The 18,496-nt window shown below is 41.0% G+C and overlaps 2 protein-coding genes across 2 annotated transcripts in view; one reads left to right on the top strand and one right to left on the bottom strand.

The window, feature by feature from the left end:
* The window catches only part of mitd1 (MIT, microtubule interacting and transport, domain containing 1), a 39,667-nt gene extending 36,909 nt beyond the window's left edge, over window positions 1–2,758 (top strand). The window contains exon 9 of the mRNA XM_080197103.1: window positions 2,689–2,758. The gene's annotated coding sequence lies outside the window, so the exon portion shown is untranslated. The remainder of the gene's footprint in view (window positions 1–2,688) is intronic.
* On the bottom strand, window positions 1,510–17,297 carry LOC145348957 (BTB/POZ domain-containing protein KCTD21-like). The gene is made up of 2 exons (XM_080197099.1): window positions 17,276–17,297; window positions 1,510–3,028 (listed from the first exon to the last, which is right to left on the bottom strand). Exon 2 carries the CDS (start codon window positions 2,987–2,989, stop codon window positions 2,207–2,209), a length of 783 nt encoding a protein of 260 aa, XP_080053225.1. The 5' UTR covers window positions 2,990–3,028; window positions 17,276–17,297; the 3' UTR covers window positions 1,510–2,206.
* Window positions 17,298–18,496: the final 1,199 nt, after the last annotated feature.

The following is an 18,496-nucleotide window of genomic DNA, read 5'->3' as shown; positions in this document are numbered from 1 at the left end:
CACCACTACCTCAAGGGCAACCAGTGGTGGGCAATAAAAATATAGGCCAAGCCAACGGTACCACATTCCATGAAAGAAATTCTTAAAATCTTCAAACTCCCTCTTGGTCTTTGGCTTTTACTGCCCCTTTCCCAGACTTCATTTTCATATCAGAGGCATTTGAAGTTTCTCCCCACCAATCCCCACCCCATGATCTTTCCAACAGCTTCCAAAATCCCCTTCTCACCTCAACCATCTTTCTAGACCAACTTGGTTGCCCATTTTCTCTATTTCATTGTGGAACCATCCTTCTTCCTTTCAAAATTACTATCACATCCCTCTTCAAAAACCCAACTTCAGTCCATCCCCTTTAAAAATTGTCTCTCCATCTTTATTTAGTTTGCTAAGGTGTCACTACCTTAGTCCATTCCCATCAATCTCAAAATCTCCACATTTGAGCCCCTCCTGTCTCACTTCCATTTTACTTTCAGCATCCAAGATTGTTGTGGCCAACATCGTACATTACAGTCTGAATGAATGTTGTGTGTGGTCCTTGATCTTGTTCAACCATGCAACCCTACTTCAATAACAATCCTTAATGTCCAGTTCATAAGGTTTCATTTTTACTAAACCCAATGCAGTTAGCAAATTTCCAGCAATGCTCAGTATCACACTCATGGTCAATACCTCTGTATATTAATAGCAACTCAAGTATAAAGAATGATAATCACTCTGGGAATTGTTGGTACTTCCTCTTCCACTGTGGTTGGCTCTAGTCCTTTTGGCTTGACGTCCTATTCAAGCCAATAGATCATTTAACTCATCTGAGTGTTTTTAAGTGCAGTAGAATTTCTCACATCATAGTTCCATTGTTTGTCCATCTCTTCACAGCCTTTTCTGTGATGTCTGAAGTGTTATATTTTCATAAGATAATATCAGAGTGTATATACACACACACACATCCTGCATTGTTAATAAAAGTATTTATGATCAGAATTAGCTTAATTGATTCTCTTTACTTAAAAGTTAATTTCCCTGTTACTGCCTCCTCAGTGATACCAATTTACATTACAAGGTTTGCTAAAGTAGAAGGACCTTCTCCCTTCAAAATTCTCAGTAAGTCACAACTGTTAATTTTATGTCTGTGCTAACTGCCCCACTTCCATGTGGTCATTCACAAGGCATCCTTCCTACACAAATTTTGACGAGAAAAAAAATCAGTAGTTTGAAAAGCAAAGTCCGTGACATACACATTTTCCTTATGTTTGTAAATTATTTGAAACAAATGCAATTTCAGAGCCACTGTTAATGGAGATCTTGATAAGTTGTCCTGTTTCTTTCACTGCCACCATTAGTTAATACAGTCTTTATTAATATATATGATAGATGTTACTTGGAAGTATACTTAACACAAATCATGAAAATTACTTCAGCCGCAGCACTTTTGCAAATCTTCAGCAGAACTATAATACACAACATAATGACAATATAATATTTGGTGACATTTGTTTTAAAATTAAATGCCATGAAGTTAAATATTGAAATAAAGAATCAAATAGCACAACATCTGATTACAGAAAACCTATATTATGAATTAGTGATGCAAATTTGTAGCTTTAATCCACTGAGGCCCTTTCCCTGTGAAAAAATTTTGTAAATTCAAATCTGGTGTTATAAATTAACTATATCCCTAATAAGATTTTAATTCCCAACATTAAATTTAATGGAATTGAAGAACCATGTTTTAGATTTTGTTGTTTGTTTCATCACTAAGACTTGAGAAAACAATTTATTATTAAGATGATCTGATTGAAGGTTTAGCTTGCGCATGTTAACTGTTTTGTACAGTACACAACATAAAATGTTGAATATTGTACTAAGATAATTTTCCTACAATGATACATTAAACCTGGGTTTCATTAGAAGTTATCTTTCAAAACTATACATTTCTCAGAAATGGTGTACATTAAAAATCCAATGCAAAACAGTATTTACATAGTACAGTAATTGTGAAAGTCAGTTTGAACAAGTGGCAGAATTTGCCAGTATTATGATTAAATAAACAATCATACGTTAATTACATTGTTAAATTTTCACTGTTTAAAGCAATAAAGACAGTGTGGGTAAATGCAGCAATTCTGAATCTAAAGTGCCATACCGTTTAGGGAAAAAGCTTAAGGCTTTTGCTATTACACAGTAATAACCAGTAATTAATACTTTAATTGATTTATTTATATCTGACTAAGCGTAGTACCTTGTAATTCATGAAGTCAGAGGAATCTGGCTGTAATGAATCCACATGGAATCCATCACTCATTGCTGTTTTTAACACTTCCTCTACAAACAACTGAAAATTATTAATTTGCTCATTTGAAGGCACAATCCACAGTCTTTTTAAATTCTGCCTTGTATATTCATCTTCAGGCAACACTGCCACATGTCCAACCCACTGTAGTGTCAAATGGTGTGGATCCTTTTTCTCGTAACCAATTGGTAAAAGTTTACCATTGACAAAGTAAGAAAACTTGGAGCTCAAATGCTTCAAGAATTCAGCTGATGTGCAAAATATATTTGCATCAAAAACTTCTGTGCTGCATGATGTTAGGTTGTACATTTGTGGGGCTGGTTTAACTGTGAAGTAAACAGTTTGAAGTCTCTGATCAAGAGTAATGTTGAGCATTGCATTCCTCTCTGCTTTGGCATTTTCAGACTCTCTTTCCTGCAAAGCTTCTATCAAAGGCTGGATCTGGTAAAAATCAGCTTCTCTCTTCAAAAGCCGCACTTCTTGAAAATCATCTGGGAGATCCAGGTTTGATGTCCGCAGAAAATTTAGAATATATCGAAATATTTTGCCATCTCTATCGATGAAAAAATTACCATGCTGATCACTAGTCGAGGGCATTTTCCCACTGAACATTACACCCAGCATCGAGTCTGGATAACGTGTTAAAGTTGCTAGAGAACTGGTGTATAGCTTTCCTCCTACATTTAATGTTATAGGGTCAGACATATTGACTTGCCACTGCACCGGATCTTAATTCTCTACAATCTGTTTTATATAAAAAGGAAGACAGAAAAAAGATTTTATGAAAATAGCGTTAAATGAAAAGATCAAAAGCATTGCACTAAACTGAAGTACTCCTACTGCACCTCTACATTCACTATTTTGAAAGGAACAGGTTGCACCTCTTTTTAGCCTTCCCCTCTTCCTGGGCAAGCGTATGATGATAGAACAGTTTTGTGATCATATTACTTACTCCAGCAAAAATCAGATTAGTTGGACTAAGTTGTTGAATGTGGGACCTTGTATACAAATTGGCTGTCATATTTGCCTAACAACAGTGACTGAAAGTACTTAAGTAGCTGTGAAGCATTTTGGAATATCCTGAGGATGTGATAAAGTGTTAGCTAAAGCATAAATTCAACCAGTGCTGCTCCCCTTGAAGCTAGCCAAAGAGATAGTATCATTTTTAGTGTCAGCCATGATCTTATTGAATGGCAGCACAGGCTCAAGGAACCAATGACCTACTCCTCCTAATTCATATGTTCATAGTACCATCACTTTGTGAAATTGAGTCACTGTTAGAACTGACACGGTTAGAACATGCAAACTCCACAGAGTCACCCAAGGCCAAAATGAACCCTGGTCCCTGGCACTGTGAGGCAGCAGTGCTAACCACTGTGTCATCCCATTTAGATTTCTGATGATTTGCCAAATATAGAAACTCAAGCGGTTTTAAAAAAGAGGAAGTTATAGCATAGGGCATATAGGAGCACAGAATTCCTACAGTATAGAAGGAGGCCATTCAGCCCATTGAGTCTGCACCGATCACAATCCCACCCAGGTCCTATTCCTGTAACCCCACATATTTATCCTATTAATCCCCCTGACACTAGGGTCAATTTAGCATGGCCAATCAACTTAATCTGCACATCTTTGGAGTGTGGGAGGAAACCCACACAGACACGTAGAGAACGTGCAAACTCCACACAGACAGTGTACCGGGGCTGAAATTGAACCCAGGTCCCTGGCGCTGTGAGGCAGCTGGGCTAACCACTGTGCCACCCACACAGTAACTGCTGAAAGAAAACATCAATGCCCACTACCTTCTACCAACCTAATAATCAGAAATTTTATAGCACCAGTTTGATGAAATGTTGAGGAGAATTGAGGCATAAGCTGGAATTTTATCAGCCCGCTCACCACGGAGAATCACAGCAGGGGAGGAGTGGACTATTGGTCAGGTCCATTGATCTCGGACAGGACTTTATTGTTTCAGGATGAGCAAGGCCATAAAATCTCACCCATTAACACTTTTGATTCCTGGCTACGAGTCTGGACTTGCTAGTTTATGCCTAAATGTTGGGTAACACTTGACATCAAAATTAGATCTTTCCCATTAAATCCAATGTTCCTACTTGTTATAAAATTGGAAACACCTTGAAAATGTCACCCACCAAAAAACTTCTGTGGGGTTTGTAAATGTCTTGTTCAAAACAGATGAATATTCAATAAATATTGAGCATGCAATATAAACACTAGCATTTCCTATTTTAAGGAACAATCCAACTAAAGAATTATATCTGAAAGGGGAGGGTTTAAGAAAAGTGCATTCAGTCCACAGGTTACTCCCTTTTCTTCGTAACCTTAAAATATGACTATCGTATCAGCAATCTAACCTTTTTTTCCCCCATGATTAATTTTGCTTCTGTGGAAAGCAGACATATCTGATTTCTGCATGCATCCAGTGCTGCTGTGATAACACGTTAGTGACACTGACACCTCAAACATCCCAACGCTATTGCATTCTGTTACATGGCCGATTGTCAGCTTCAAGGCTGATCTGAAACTGAGGTACAGAATGCCATAACTGGATGTAGAAAAGCAGTAGCAGAGAGTCTTCAGCACCTGGCCTGGTGGTTCACTAAAATAATTAACAAATGGTTCAGAAGATTTCTATTCCCTACTTTCAGGAACAGACTGCAAAAAAAGGTAAAATATTTTTCTACATTATCTAGTTTTCATTCCTTTGTTTTTTTCCTTCAGTTCAGAGCATGGAATTCCATGTTACTTTTGCTATAAACATCTTAAAAAAAAATGAAAACATCAATTTGAGGAATAGCATAGACAAAATTAAAGTATTAAATGAGTTTTTTTAATGTAAATCTTAGTTGAGCTAAAGGATAAAAGCTTTTCAATTAACATTGTATCAGAATTAAGTTGTAAAGATCAGGAAGATCGGGTAGATAGGAGGATGATACAAGGTGGGAGAAGCGCCTTTGGAGATTGCATACCAGCACAAATCTGTTGGGCCAAGTTACCTGTTCCGATGTTGTACAATGCAATTTTATAAGATGAGGGAGAATCAATGCACGATTAAACATGTCAGGAAAAGGGATTCGCTTCGTTGAGAACTGACATCAGTTTTAAAGGCAGTTCAAAATTATTCTGCAAAACTATCCGAACATGCGGGCTGCTAATGTACTGGTGAAATTGGGAAATGACGAAGTATTTAATCTGAGAGACGGTTCTTGAGAATAAATGAGCCAAGATCAGCTAATACAAAAGGGAGATAAATGGTAATATCGATGCAGAAAATAACTTAGCAAGGAGGTATATGGTGAAGATAAAGAAAAATCAAATTAACTACTTACAAGATGGCTGGAAAAAATTGAGGTAGAGGTAGTTTAGTCAAAAATTCATAAAAAGTACATGTAAAGTATGTCAAAATGTAGGCATTGCAACATAAGTAGGAAAAGTAAACCAAGGAAACCGATCTTGCTTTAGTAGCATTAATAGAAACCTGACATGAAATGAAAACTAAAGATATTGGAAGGGATTCTCAAAAAATTCTAAACGCCAAGTTTGTGTAAAAACTGGAGTACATCCCACTGTTTTTTTGCAGTGGGATTTTCAAAATGAATCTCCCACACTTAGTACATCACCAAGAGCATTTGTGAGAATCATGATAAAAATCTGTGGGCGGGGCTTATTCCCACTGGAGACGCTGATATCATAGCACTGAGCGGACCACCGACAGCCCCCGATCACTACCCAACAACACCGCATCACTGGTTCTGCCTATTCCTACACCCCCGCCCCTCCCCCCAACTGCCCCCCCACCGCTCCCCCCAACCAGACGTCCAGCCCCAAATCGCTGGCCTCCATCCCTCTGTCACCAAGCCTGAGTGCAGAGTGGCAGTGGGCCTCCTCTGGCCCTATCTCCTTGGCACTACCCAATTCCCAGTGGACAGTACTAAAAGTGCCCCTGGGGACCAGGCTAGCACTGCCAAGATGGCAATGCCCAGGGTGCATCTTCCCTTACCCCTGACCTCCTGGTGGCCTTCACGTCCCTCCTTCACTCCAACAGTCAGGCTGCCAGCTCCCCATTATTGGGGAACTGTTGTCAACCCTGGAGTGAAACAGTCCTGGCTGAGCGTAGGGCCAGGAGAATCTAATATGATGCAAGTGAACAATAACAATTTATTCAGCTCTGATTTTTGCACAGAACTGATGATGCTGGAAATTCAGTGGCCAGAAATGCATGGAGGCCATTGCTCCCAGCGAAAGCCCACTACATAGCCTTAGCTTGAGATTCCTGGCCCACCCCCCACTGTATTTTAATTTATTTAAAGACTAGAAAAGATGAGAAAGGAAGCAGAGTGGCAATATTGGCAGAGAGGGTTGATGTAAAAAGGAAGGGGTACAGAGTGTCAATACAGCTGGTGAGCCAATTTTTTTTAAGTTTGTTGTATCTGCAAAGATAATGTTACAAATTTCTAAATTGTGAGACGGTAATGGAAGAGGAAATCGGCAGAGTTCTGTCTAAAAAATATTTTTAAATTAAAATTAGTGTTCTGGGAGGTTTTAATTATTCACTTGTTGATTGAGAAGAGGATGAATGAAGAAAAAGGAATGGAACTCCAGGAAGGTGTACAGGACTCCTTCAAGCTGTATGTTAAATTTGGTTTTGAGTTATCACTAGACCAGGCAGATGAGATAAGTGTGGATAGGCACCTTGGGGATAATGACCACAAAACAAAGGTTTGCAGTATAGTTAGAAAAGGCAAAAAAAAAATCAGTACACAGACTAGATTGAATTGGAGCAGATGTTATAAAATTTGAAGTCAGCTAAGATGCAAGATGGAAAAAGAAATTGGCTGGGACAGTGGGATGCTTTTAAGAGATAACTAAAAAACTATTCAAGTTTATGAAGACCTGGATAAACAAATAAAAACTTGACATGAACCTGAGGAATATAACAAATCATAATTTACAAAAAAGACAATGAGATAAGGGTCAGAATTTCACCCAGGTAAAGATTACCAATTTGTAGGTGATCATAAAATGGTAGAGGTATTTATCTCACAGCATCTTTTATAAAAGAATATTGAAGAGGAGATAAATTCTGTAGTGTTAATATGGCTTTATGATGGATAAAAGATATTAGTTGAGTTAAAGATAGACAAAATACCATGTCCAATAGGATAAATGCTAAGATCCTGAGAGAGACAAGATAGGAAGTTGCAGAATCATTAGAAATATTTCGGAGTTATATTGAGTGTGATGTGCTGGAGGATAGACAATGTAGTTTCCATGTTTAACTAGAGCTAATCTGTGTAATTACATATCTGTTAGTTTACCTTCTTTAAGAATAATATTGCCACCTTTCTAGATAAAATTAGTGTCATCAAAAGTAATGAGCATAGATTTCAAAAAGGATTAGCATGTTTGGCAAACGTCAAGGAATTTTAGATAAGTCGGGTGAATGCAGCAAGTGTAATACATCTGAATTTTAGGAAAACCTTTAACAAGGTACCACCTTGAAGCTACTGAAAAATATGAAGCAGCGGATAATAAGCAACGTTTAAAATTGGATAGAAGAAATAATTCATACAGTAAGGGTTAAGAGTAGTTTTCCAAAATGGTTAGGAGTGGGCATTGGAGGTCAATTTCGTTCATCGTGTATGTTGATGATTTTAATATAGGCCTAAATGGAGTGGTGTCAACATTTGCAAATTAAACCAAAACATGTATTAATGCATCTTACAAAATATCTTCATTGGAACAATAATGTTTTATCTCCCCATCCCATGCCATTCCACTCTTCCCATACTATTCCTCATGCTACACAAGTACCATTGTTTTCAATCCACTCCTTCTACTTAAGCTTTTCCTATCTCATATTGACCCCTAATCCTCCAATGCATTCCCCCCTCTCCACATGGTCTTCCCATTTTGCTCTCCACCCCCAAAATCACCTCCCATGCCATCTGAACACAGACCTACCTCACAGCACCACCTTCAATGCAATGTGCCTATCCCCTCCATACTATCGCCCAGGCCATCACAACCCATCCCCCATGCCATTGCTTGTGCTTTCTGCCACTGCATCAGCTCCCGCAACATCTCAGTTTTATTTCATCAGAAGAAAGATAGAGTGTAAAAAAAAGTGAATGACAAAAATAAGTTAATGCCCAAAAGCAAAATATTGCTATTGCTGGAAATCTGAAACAAAAAGGCTGGAAATATTCAGCAGGTTAGGCAGCATTTTTGAAAAACAGAATTAACATTTCAGTTGGATGACTTTTCAGCAGACTTGAAACCAGAAGGGGGAGGGGCAGGAAGAACAAAGTAGACGGTTGGTGACAGGGCAAATGACAGGAGGGATTAATGAACAAGAGATTTCATGATGCAAAAGTCAAGAGGGCGGTAAAGAGTATCGAAAAAAGATTGCCTGAAAGGATAAGAAAAAAGAAACAAAGCTAGCAACTCCTACCCCCCCCCTGCTAAAAAGATGTATATTGAGCAAGATGGAGGCAGAAGTTATGATCTAAAGTTGTTGAATTCAGTATTATCCAGAAAGCTGTAGAATTTCAGGAAGGAAGTCAAGAGGTTGTTAGTTCATTGCAACACTAGCATACAGCAGGCCATGGAAAGAAAGGTCAGAGTTGGAGCAAGAAGAGAATTAAAATGACAAGTGACAGGTGGCATCTTTCCTGCAGACTACAGGAAGGTGTTCTGCAAAGTTGTCCCAATTATTAAGTTTATATAAATCCTTAATATGATCTCAGTTAAGAATACAACATAAGGTTTTGGGTTCCATACTGTCGAAAGGATACTGAGGATTTCAAGAGCGCAGTTCAGATTCATTTTGGATATTGAACTGAGTCATCTATTTCCACTAGAACATGGATAGTAAGTGTTTAAAATCAGGTTAAATAAATCAAAGATAAAACTGGACATATGTCACAAAGTAACCATATCACATGAGAAGTAAATCAAATTCGCTTGATGTCTTGATAAGAAAATTCTACATCGAATTTATAAAATCCCGATATTCAAGTTTCTCTTCAGGTTGAAATCCACAGCTGGTGAAACTGCAACAGTTCAATATAACTTACATGGCACAAATCCTTATTCAATCACAATTTTCTCCCATATACCACAAGTTACATGTTTGTACAACAGCATTTGCTGAGGAGGTGAAAGCAATTATTGTTCCTAAAATTAAACAGATTCAGTGCATAGCTGAGATGTGTCCTGACAGTTATTGTCGCAATCAAGGTTCAATGCCCATCATCAAGAATGGTTTGATTGCATCATGACTGACTGCGCTGATGAGTCCTGAAGGACAGACTCTGCTAAGCCTTATGTTTTCTTTCACAGGGCTAAGGGCATCATTGGCTAGGCCAACACTTTCATTGCCCATCTTTAATTGCCCTTCTGAAGGTGGTGAACCACAGTAGCCACTATGGTGTAGGTGCACCCACAATGCTGCTAGGGAGGAAGTTCCAGGATTTTGACCCAGTGACAGAAGGAATGGTGATATAGTTCCAAGTCAGTGCTATGTGAATTGGAGAGGAACGTGCAGCTGATCATGTCCCCATGCATATGCTGCCTGTGGCAGATGGTAAGAGAACCACAGGAACGTAACCTCTATCTCACAAATCTGCCTGTCCTTGATAGTTGTGGTAACAGCAACTATCAGAGTCCTTGTGGAGACAAAGACTCTTCACAATAAACACGTCCCACACTGTGTTGTGCTACACTACCAACATGCAAAATAGGATACATTCTGAACAAATCTAGAGGCTCAAAACTGAGAATCCATGGGACAATAAGGCTATCAGCAGCAGCATTGTATTCAACACCATTATAGCTTCATGATCCAACCTATCCATTACCATCAAACCAGTGGATCAACATTAGTTCAAAAGAAGATTAAAGGCCTGAAGCAACACCAGGCACACCTAAAAAAGAGATGTCAACCTAGTGAACCTATAACACAGGATCACAAATATGCTATAAAGCATTAAACAATCCCATAACTAACCGATCTCAAAGGTCTGCAATCTAACTGCATACAGTTCTAAACTGGATGATAATTAACTTATGGGAAGAGACAGCTACAGATACATTGTAATTCTCAATTATGGTGGCAAAATAAAAGTCTAAAAACATTCACAACTATTTCAGTCAGAAGTATCGAGTGGGTGTCCACCTCAGTCTCCTGAGGTCCCTACCATCATAAATCCAGTCTTTAGCTAAGCTCCTTGCCAAGATATTCCAGTACAGCTACAACATGTGCACCTACTTGACAATCTGGAAAAATAACCATGTTTGTCCAGTCCATAAAAAGCGAAGATTACTCAGTTCCAGACCTCACTACAGTCTTGGTCCAAAAGTGGACAAAAGAGATACATTCCAGAGGTGAGGTGAGTGTGACTGCCCACCCTCGACATCAAGGCAGCATATGACCAAGTATGGTGTAAAGGAGCCTCAGTAATATTGAAATCAATGGAAATCAGGGGGAAAGCTCTTAACTGACTGGAGCCACACGAAAGAAGATGATTGTTGTTTCTGAAGGTCAAATCATCTCAACATCCAAATATCACAGTAAAATTTCCTCACACCAACCGTCATGCTGCCCAACCATCTTCAGTTATTTCATTGATAATCTTTCCATGACATGAACATAAGAAATAGGAGCAGGAGTAGGCCATCTAGCCCTTCGAGCCTGCCCCGCCATTCAATAAGATCATGGCTGATCTGAAGTGAATCAGTTCCACTTTCCCGCTTTCTCCCCATAACCCTTAATTCCCCTGTCTATCAGAAACCTATCTACCCGTAACTTAAATATATTTAGCGAGGTAGCCTCCACCACTTCAACGGGCAGAGAATTCCAGAGTTTCACCACCCTTTGAATGAAGAAGTTTCTCCTCAACTCTGATCTAAACTGCACCCCCCCCTTATCTTGAGGCTGTGCCCTCTAGTCCTGTTATCCTTTCTAAGCGGGAAGAATCTCTCTACCTCTACCCTATCCATCCCCTTCATTATCTTATACGTCTCTATAAGATCCCCCCCTCATCCTTCTAAACTCCAATGAGTACAGACCCAGTCTACTTAGTCTCTCTTCATAGGCCAACCCCCTCATCTCCGGTATCAGCCTAGTGAACCTCCTCTGCACTCCCTCCAAGGCCAATATATCCTTCCGCAAGTGCGGCGACCAAAACTGCACACAGTACTCCTGCTGCAGCCTCACCAGTACCCTGTACAGTTGCAGCAAGACCTCCCTACTTTTATACTCTATCCCCCTCGCTATAAAGGCCAACATTCCATTCGCCTTCTTGATCACCTGCTGCACCTGCAGACTGGGTTTTTGCAACTCATGCACAAGAACCCCCAGGTCCCTCTGCACCGTAGCATGCTGCAGCTTTTCGCCTTTTAAATAACAATCCCTCCTACTATTATTTCTGCCAAAGTGGATAACCTCACACTTGCTAACATTATACTCCCTCTGCCAGGTCCTCGCCCACTCGCTCAGCCTATCCAGGTCTCTCTGCAGACTTCCCACACCCTCCACGCAATTTGCTTTTCCAATCATCTTCGTGTCATCAGCAAATTTCGTCACCCTACACTCAGCCCCCTCCTCCAGATCATCTATATAAATGGTAAACAGTTGAGGCCCCAGCACCGATCCCTGCGGCACTCCACTAGTCACCAACTGCCAACCAGAATAGCACCCATTGATACCAACTCTTTGCTTACTATTAGACAGCCAATCCTCTATCCACGCTAACACCTTACCCCCAACACCGTGCACCCTAACCTTCTGTAACAACCTTCTGTGAGGCACCTTATCAAATGCCTTTTGGAAATCTAAAAACACCACATCCACTGGTTCCCCTCTACCACACTAGTCACATCCTCATAGAAATCCAATAAATTCGTCAAACACGACTTCCCCTTAACAAATCTGTGCTGCGTCTGCTCGATCAAACCATTCTTTTCTAGATGCCTCGCTATTTCTTCTTTGATAACAAATTCTAGCATTTTTCCAACTACAGCTGTTAAACTAACCGGCCTATAATTCCCTGCCTTTTGTCTGCTACCTTTTTTAAACAGCGGTGTAACATTAGCCGTTTTCCAATCTTCTGGCACTTCCCCGGAGTCCAGCGAATTTTGATAAATTATTACATCCACTATCACCTCTGCCATTTCTTTCAGAACCCTGGGATGCATTCCATCCGGTCCTGGGGACTTGTCCACCTTCAGTTCCATTAGCCTATCAAGCACTACCTCTCTAGTGATAGTAATTGCATTTAGGCTCTCATCTCCTACCATCCTTCTATCTTTAATATCCAGCAAACTATTTGTGTCCTCCTCCGTGAAGACTGAGGCAAAAAACTTAAGTAAAGCCTCAGCCATTTCCTCATCGCCCACCACTAAATCCCCCCTCTCATCCTCCAAGGGTCCAACATTCACTCTAACCAGCCTCTTCTTCTTTATGTATATTTGTAAAGACTTTTACTGTCATTTTTTATATTTAGTGCTAGTTTAGCTTCATACTCTATCTTTCCTTTCTTTATCACCTTCTTAGTCATTCTTTGATTTTTAAATCTTTCCCAATCTTCTAATCGCCCACTATTTTTCGCCACTCTGAACGCATCAGCTTTTAATTTAATACTCTCCTTTATTTCCTTCGATAACCATGGCTGGTTATCCCTTCTCCTACTGTCCTTCTTTACCATCGGAATATATTTCTGCTGAATACCGAAAAAGATCTCCTTAAAAACCCTCCACTGTTCCTCAGCTGTCATACCAACCAATCTGCACCCCCAACCTACAGTCGCCAATTCCGCTCTCATCCTATCATACTCCCCTCTGTTCAAACAGAGGACACAGGTTCAGGACCCTACTTTCTCATCCTCCATCTGCATCAGAAATTCAATCATACTACGATTGCTCGTCCCAAGAGGATCCCTCACAAAAAGATCCCTAATTCTACCTGCCTCATTACACAACACCAGATCTAAGATAGCTCACTCCCTCGTAGGTTCTGTCACATACTGTTCAAGGAAACAATGCCGACAGCATTCCAAGAACTCTTCCTCAAGCCCACCGCGTCCGACTTGGGTCATCCAATCAATATGCAGATTAAAATCCCCCATAATTATCGCTGTTCCGTTTCTGCACGCATCAATTATTTGCTTGCTTGGTCAGAGAGAGACATGGTCAGAAAAGAAGGAAGAGGCTGGCTAGGGTGAACATTGGTCCTTTAGAGGATGAGAAAGGGGAGCTAGTGGTAGGGGATGGGGATATGGCTAAGGTCTTGAATAACTTTTTTGTTTCTGTCTTCACGGAGGAGGACGTGAATAATTTGCCGGGTGTTAGCGATGGAAAGGTGGTAGGACTGGAGGGTCTTAATGACATTACTGTTACTAGAGAGGTGGTGCTCGACAGACTGGAGGGGCTGATTGTGGACAAGTCCCCAGGACCAGATGGAATGCATCCGAGGGTTCTGAAAGAAATGGCGGAGGTTATAGTGGATGCCTTGGTGGTTATTTTCCAGACGTCGCTGGATTCCGGGGAAGTGCCGGAAGATTGGAAAACGGCTAATGTTACGCCGTTGTTTAAGAAGGGTGCCAGGCAAAAGGCGGGGAATTATAGGCCGGTTAGTTTAACGTCTGTGGTAGGTAAAATGTTAGAATCCGTCATTAAGGAGGAAATTGCGAGGCATCTTGAAGGGAATTGCTTGATAGGGCGGACGCAACACGGTTTCATTAAAGGGAAGTCGTGTCTGACAAATTTACTGGAGTTCTATGAGGATGTGTCTAGGGCAGTGGATAGAGGAGAGCCGGTGGATGTGGTCTTTCTGGATTTTCAGAAGGCGTTTGACAAAGTACCTCACAAGAGGTTATTGCAGAAGGTCAGGGGACATGGAGTTGGGGGTAGGGTGTTAGCGTGGATAGAGGATTGGTTGTCAAATAGGAGGCAGAGAGTGGGGGTCAATGGGTGCTATTCGGATTGGCGGTTGGTGACTAGTGGGGTGCCCCAGGGGTCGGTGCTGGGGCCTCAGCTATTTACCATTTATATAGATGGAGGAGGGAACCGAGTGCAGGGTGTCGAAATTTGCTGATGACACCAAGATTGGGGGAAAGGCAAATTGTGCGGAGGGTGTGGAGAGTCTGCAGAAGGATCTAGATAGGCTGGGCGAATGGGCCAGGAAATGGCAAATGGAATTTAATGTTGGCAAGTGTGAGGTGGTCCACTTTGGTAGGAAGAATGGTAGGAAGGACTATTACTTACGGGGCGAAAAACTGCAGCAGGCGACGGTACAGAGGGACCTCGGGGTCCTTGTGCACGAGTCGCAAAAACCCAGCTTGCAGGTGCAGCAGGTGGTCAGGAAGGCGAATGGGATGCTGGCCTTCATAGCGAGGGGGATTGAATATAAAAGTAGGGAGGTCTTGCTGCAGCTGTATAGGGCATTGGTGAGGCCGCAGCTGGAGTACTGTGTGCAGTTTTGGGCGCCGCACCTGCGCAAGGATATTTTGGCCCTGGAGGGAGTGCAGAGGAGGTTTACTAGGCTGATACCGGAGTTGAGGGGATTGAGCTATGAGGAGAGGCTGAATAAACTAGGCTTGTACTCGTTAGAGTTTAGAAGAATGAGGGGAGATCTCATTGAGACGTATAAGATGGTGAATGGGATGGATAGGATAGAGGTGGAGAGACTCTTCCCGCTCAAAAAAGACAGTAGGACTAGGGGGCACAGCCTCAAGATAAAGGGGAGGCGGTTTAGAACGGAGTTGAGGAGGAACTTCTTCACTCAAAGGGTGGTGAATCTCTGGAATTCTCTGCCCGTTGAAGTGGTGGAGGCTGCCTCGCTAAATATTTTTAAGAAGCGGGTTGATGGGTTCTTGATAAGAGAGGGGATTAAGGGTTATGGGGAGAGGGCGGGAAAGTGGAACTGAGCCACAACAGATCAGCCATGATCTTATTGAATGGCGGGGCAGGCTCGAAGGGCTAGATGGCCTACTCCTGCTCCTATTTCTTATGTTCTTATGTTCTTATAAGAGAGACGTGCATTGGTGATTACATGCATTTAGGTCCATTCACAATTTCTCAGACACTGAAGCAATTTGTGCCCACATGTAGCAAGACCTTGACAACACCCAGGCATAACTGGCAGATAATATGTGCCACGCAAGTGCCTGGCAATGACCATCAACAACAAAATAGAATCTAATTATTGCATCACCAACAAGAATGCATAAAACAACTCCCCACCATCAACATTCTGGCAATCAATGACTAGAAATGTAACTGGACCAGCCACAGGTACGACAGAAAGTCAGAGGAAAGTCTGTCCATCATCTATAAAATACAAATCAGGCATGTGATGGAATATTCTCTAATTGTCTTAATGAGTCTCACTTCCACACAAGTAGCTTCACACACTATCCAGGACAAGGTAGCCTGTTTGATTAGCACCTTATCATATGAAACATTCAATCCTTGAACTATTGGCACAATAGGATCAAGCGATCTCCGAAGTAGCATATTCCCCCAGCACTGGTCCTCACAACCAAGATGAGTGGTTGAGATGTTGCTCACAGCTTGTCTTTCCATCAAGACCATCCCAGCTAAAATTTGCACAAGGTAAACTTGCTATGGTGGTCTGGCCGATTTAGTACACATATTTTCAAGTTCCAATGGCAGATGACTGAAGCACACGTGCACATCAACAGCTGTGAGGTTGGTGAAGGCTGCAGTGGGATTTGACCCTATCCAATCATTATAGCTTTCATGCCACTGGGTAAAGATTGCCAACCCATCAAGTTTGTGTAGTTATCAAGTGCACACCAATTACTTCACAATAAAAGATGACACCTGGTCCTCTGCATGGGACATCAAAATACCTGCTGGCAATAGATGTGGCATCAGAGATAAGGCTGTGAACCTGGAGGTTTCTAGTCTCTCCAGTCACTGGCACACCACTGATATGGGCTGCACTCTGTACACCTTCAAGAGGCATGACAACAACTTACCAAAGCTTCAACAGCGTCTGCAAATCCCACTACCACACCACCCACAAGGACAGCACACGCATGGGAATGCTATGACCTACAAATTTCCCTTCAAATCACAAACTATCCTGAGTTAGAAATCTATTGCTGTCCCCTCATGAAATCAAAATCCTTGCACTTCCTACCCTAATCCACCAAGCACAGACTGCACAGCACAAAGCCACTACTCAATATCTTAAGAGCAATTAACAATGATAAATGCTGGTCTTGCCAGCAACACCCACATACCATGAGTGAAAAAATAAATTCAAATCATGTATTTATGAAAATTATCATGTTAGAAAGTACACATGTATCTATGACAATGACCATGTGTGAGAAAGCACATTTGAAATGAAAATACTGGGACAGTGTCCACTTCATTTTACTACTTTTTCCTCACAAATAATGCTAACAAGGAGAGGTCTGGGGAGGTCCAATTTAAGTATTAAAAAAAACATTTTATTTTAACTTCATAAGCCTAGTAAACGCTTCAACCAATGATGGCCGTTTAAAAAAGCGGTTCCAATATGCTGACGCCAAACATCAATCAAATTTCCAAAGTTTACTATGTGGTTTCTGTTTCTCAACAGCTAAATCATCAGCCAGGTAAATAAATACAAAACTTTAATATTGTCCATAACCCCGTGGTGCGCTAAGAACTCAATGGTGCGCAGAAACATTCTTTTTGTATTCCTTCCCTTAAGGATTTGAAAACTAAAACAGATTTTTTAAAAAATCCTATCCTAAAAAAACGCACTAGGTCCAGAATGTGGCCCCGCAGCGGGAAATTGCATTTTTATAATGCATTCTGAATTACTGTTCCACTCCCCCGCAACCTCCTCCCTCCAGAAAAACGCTCTTCGCTAAAAGATGAGACGCATCTGAAATGCAAGCAATCGCTGCTGGACCAAAGGCTGTATTGTGCACAGTACACTGCACTCACCTTGTATCAACCCAACTTCGTGACAAACCCGTGGTGGAAGCTGGTAGCGCAGCAGCTTCTGGATCTTGTGGTTTTACTGCCGATTGTTTCTGCGAGCATCACCCAATAATAAACTGCAATTCCTACAATGCACCGCAATACTCATGCGCGGTGTTCTTATTCCAGAATGGGTTGTTGTGACCAGTGGTGCATCTGGTCGGCTTTTGATGTAGGGTGAATTAAAACTGTGGAGGGCTGGATAGTGGGGCACATAGCCCATCAAACCCAATACCAAAATAGCACCAAAAAAAGTCATAGTAATCATGATGATTGACAGTATCATATTGCAGCCACTAATAATGTTTACGGCTATTGGCTTCCAAAGATAACTACTTGATTGCCTTCTTTGTAACTGAAAATTCTTTCCTTACGGTTTTATTGCAAATCGTTAGTGCTGGATAAATTGCTGGAATAGTTCGGTACATCTGTATTTCACAGTAGCAATCTCAAAGTATTTTGCAAGATGTCCTGTAGTTGTAAACAATACTTTCACATTATGACGAAACATTTGCTGGGTTCAATTTTTTAAAATAACTTATACTTGACAATTAAAATTGCTTATTTGTCACAAAAAATATACACCATAATCACAACACCATTATGAATGATATTAAGAAAGCGTAGAATGTTGTGGGTTCCCTAAATCACTGACAACAAGGACTTCCAACCGAAGTAGTTTATTCATGAGCTCAATAGCTATATACAATACCTACGGTCTGCTCACGCTCACAGGTATAACTTCTGTGCTTCTGCCTTGTGGCCTCCTTTATACCACATCATCATGTTCTCACGTAACCACTCTGCCTACATCTTCCCCATTTAGTTGGGACGCCCGGTGGCATTTTACTGTTGCATAAGCTTTAATCTCATGGGATTCAGGGTGAGGTATCTAAATGAATACAAAATTGTTTGTAGAGAGTTGTTTTTCAAAATGGAGGCATGTGACCAGCGGTGTGCCTCAAGGATCAGTGCCGGATCCACTATTATTTGTCATTTATATTAATGACTTGGATGAGAATATAGGAGGCATGGTTAGTAAGTTTGCAAATGACACTAAGATTGGTGGCATAGTGGACAGTGAAGAAAGTTATTTCCAATTGCAACGGGATATTGATCAATTGGGCTAGTGGGCTGACGAATGGCAGATGGAACTTAATTTAGACAAATGCAAGGTGATGCATT

The sequence above is a fragment of the Carcharhinus amblyrhynchos genome, chromosome 10, assembly GCF_965287045.1.
Source record: "Carcharhinus amblyrhynchos chromosome 10, sCarAmb.v2.hapA, whole genome shotgun sequence".
NCBI lineage: Eukaryota > Metazoa > Chordata > Chondrichthyes > Carcharhiniformes > Carcharhinidae > Carcharhinus > Carcharhinus amblyrhynchos.
The sequence above is the reverse complement of the archived record's forward strand: the minus strand, read 5'-3'. Positions and strand labels throughout refer to the sequence as shown.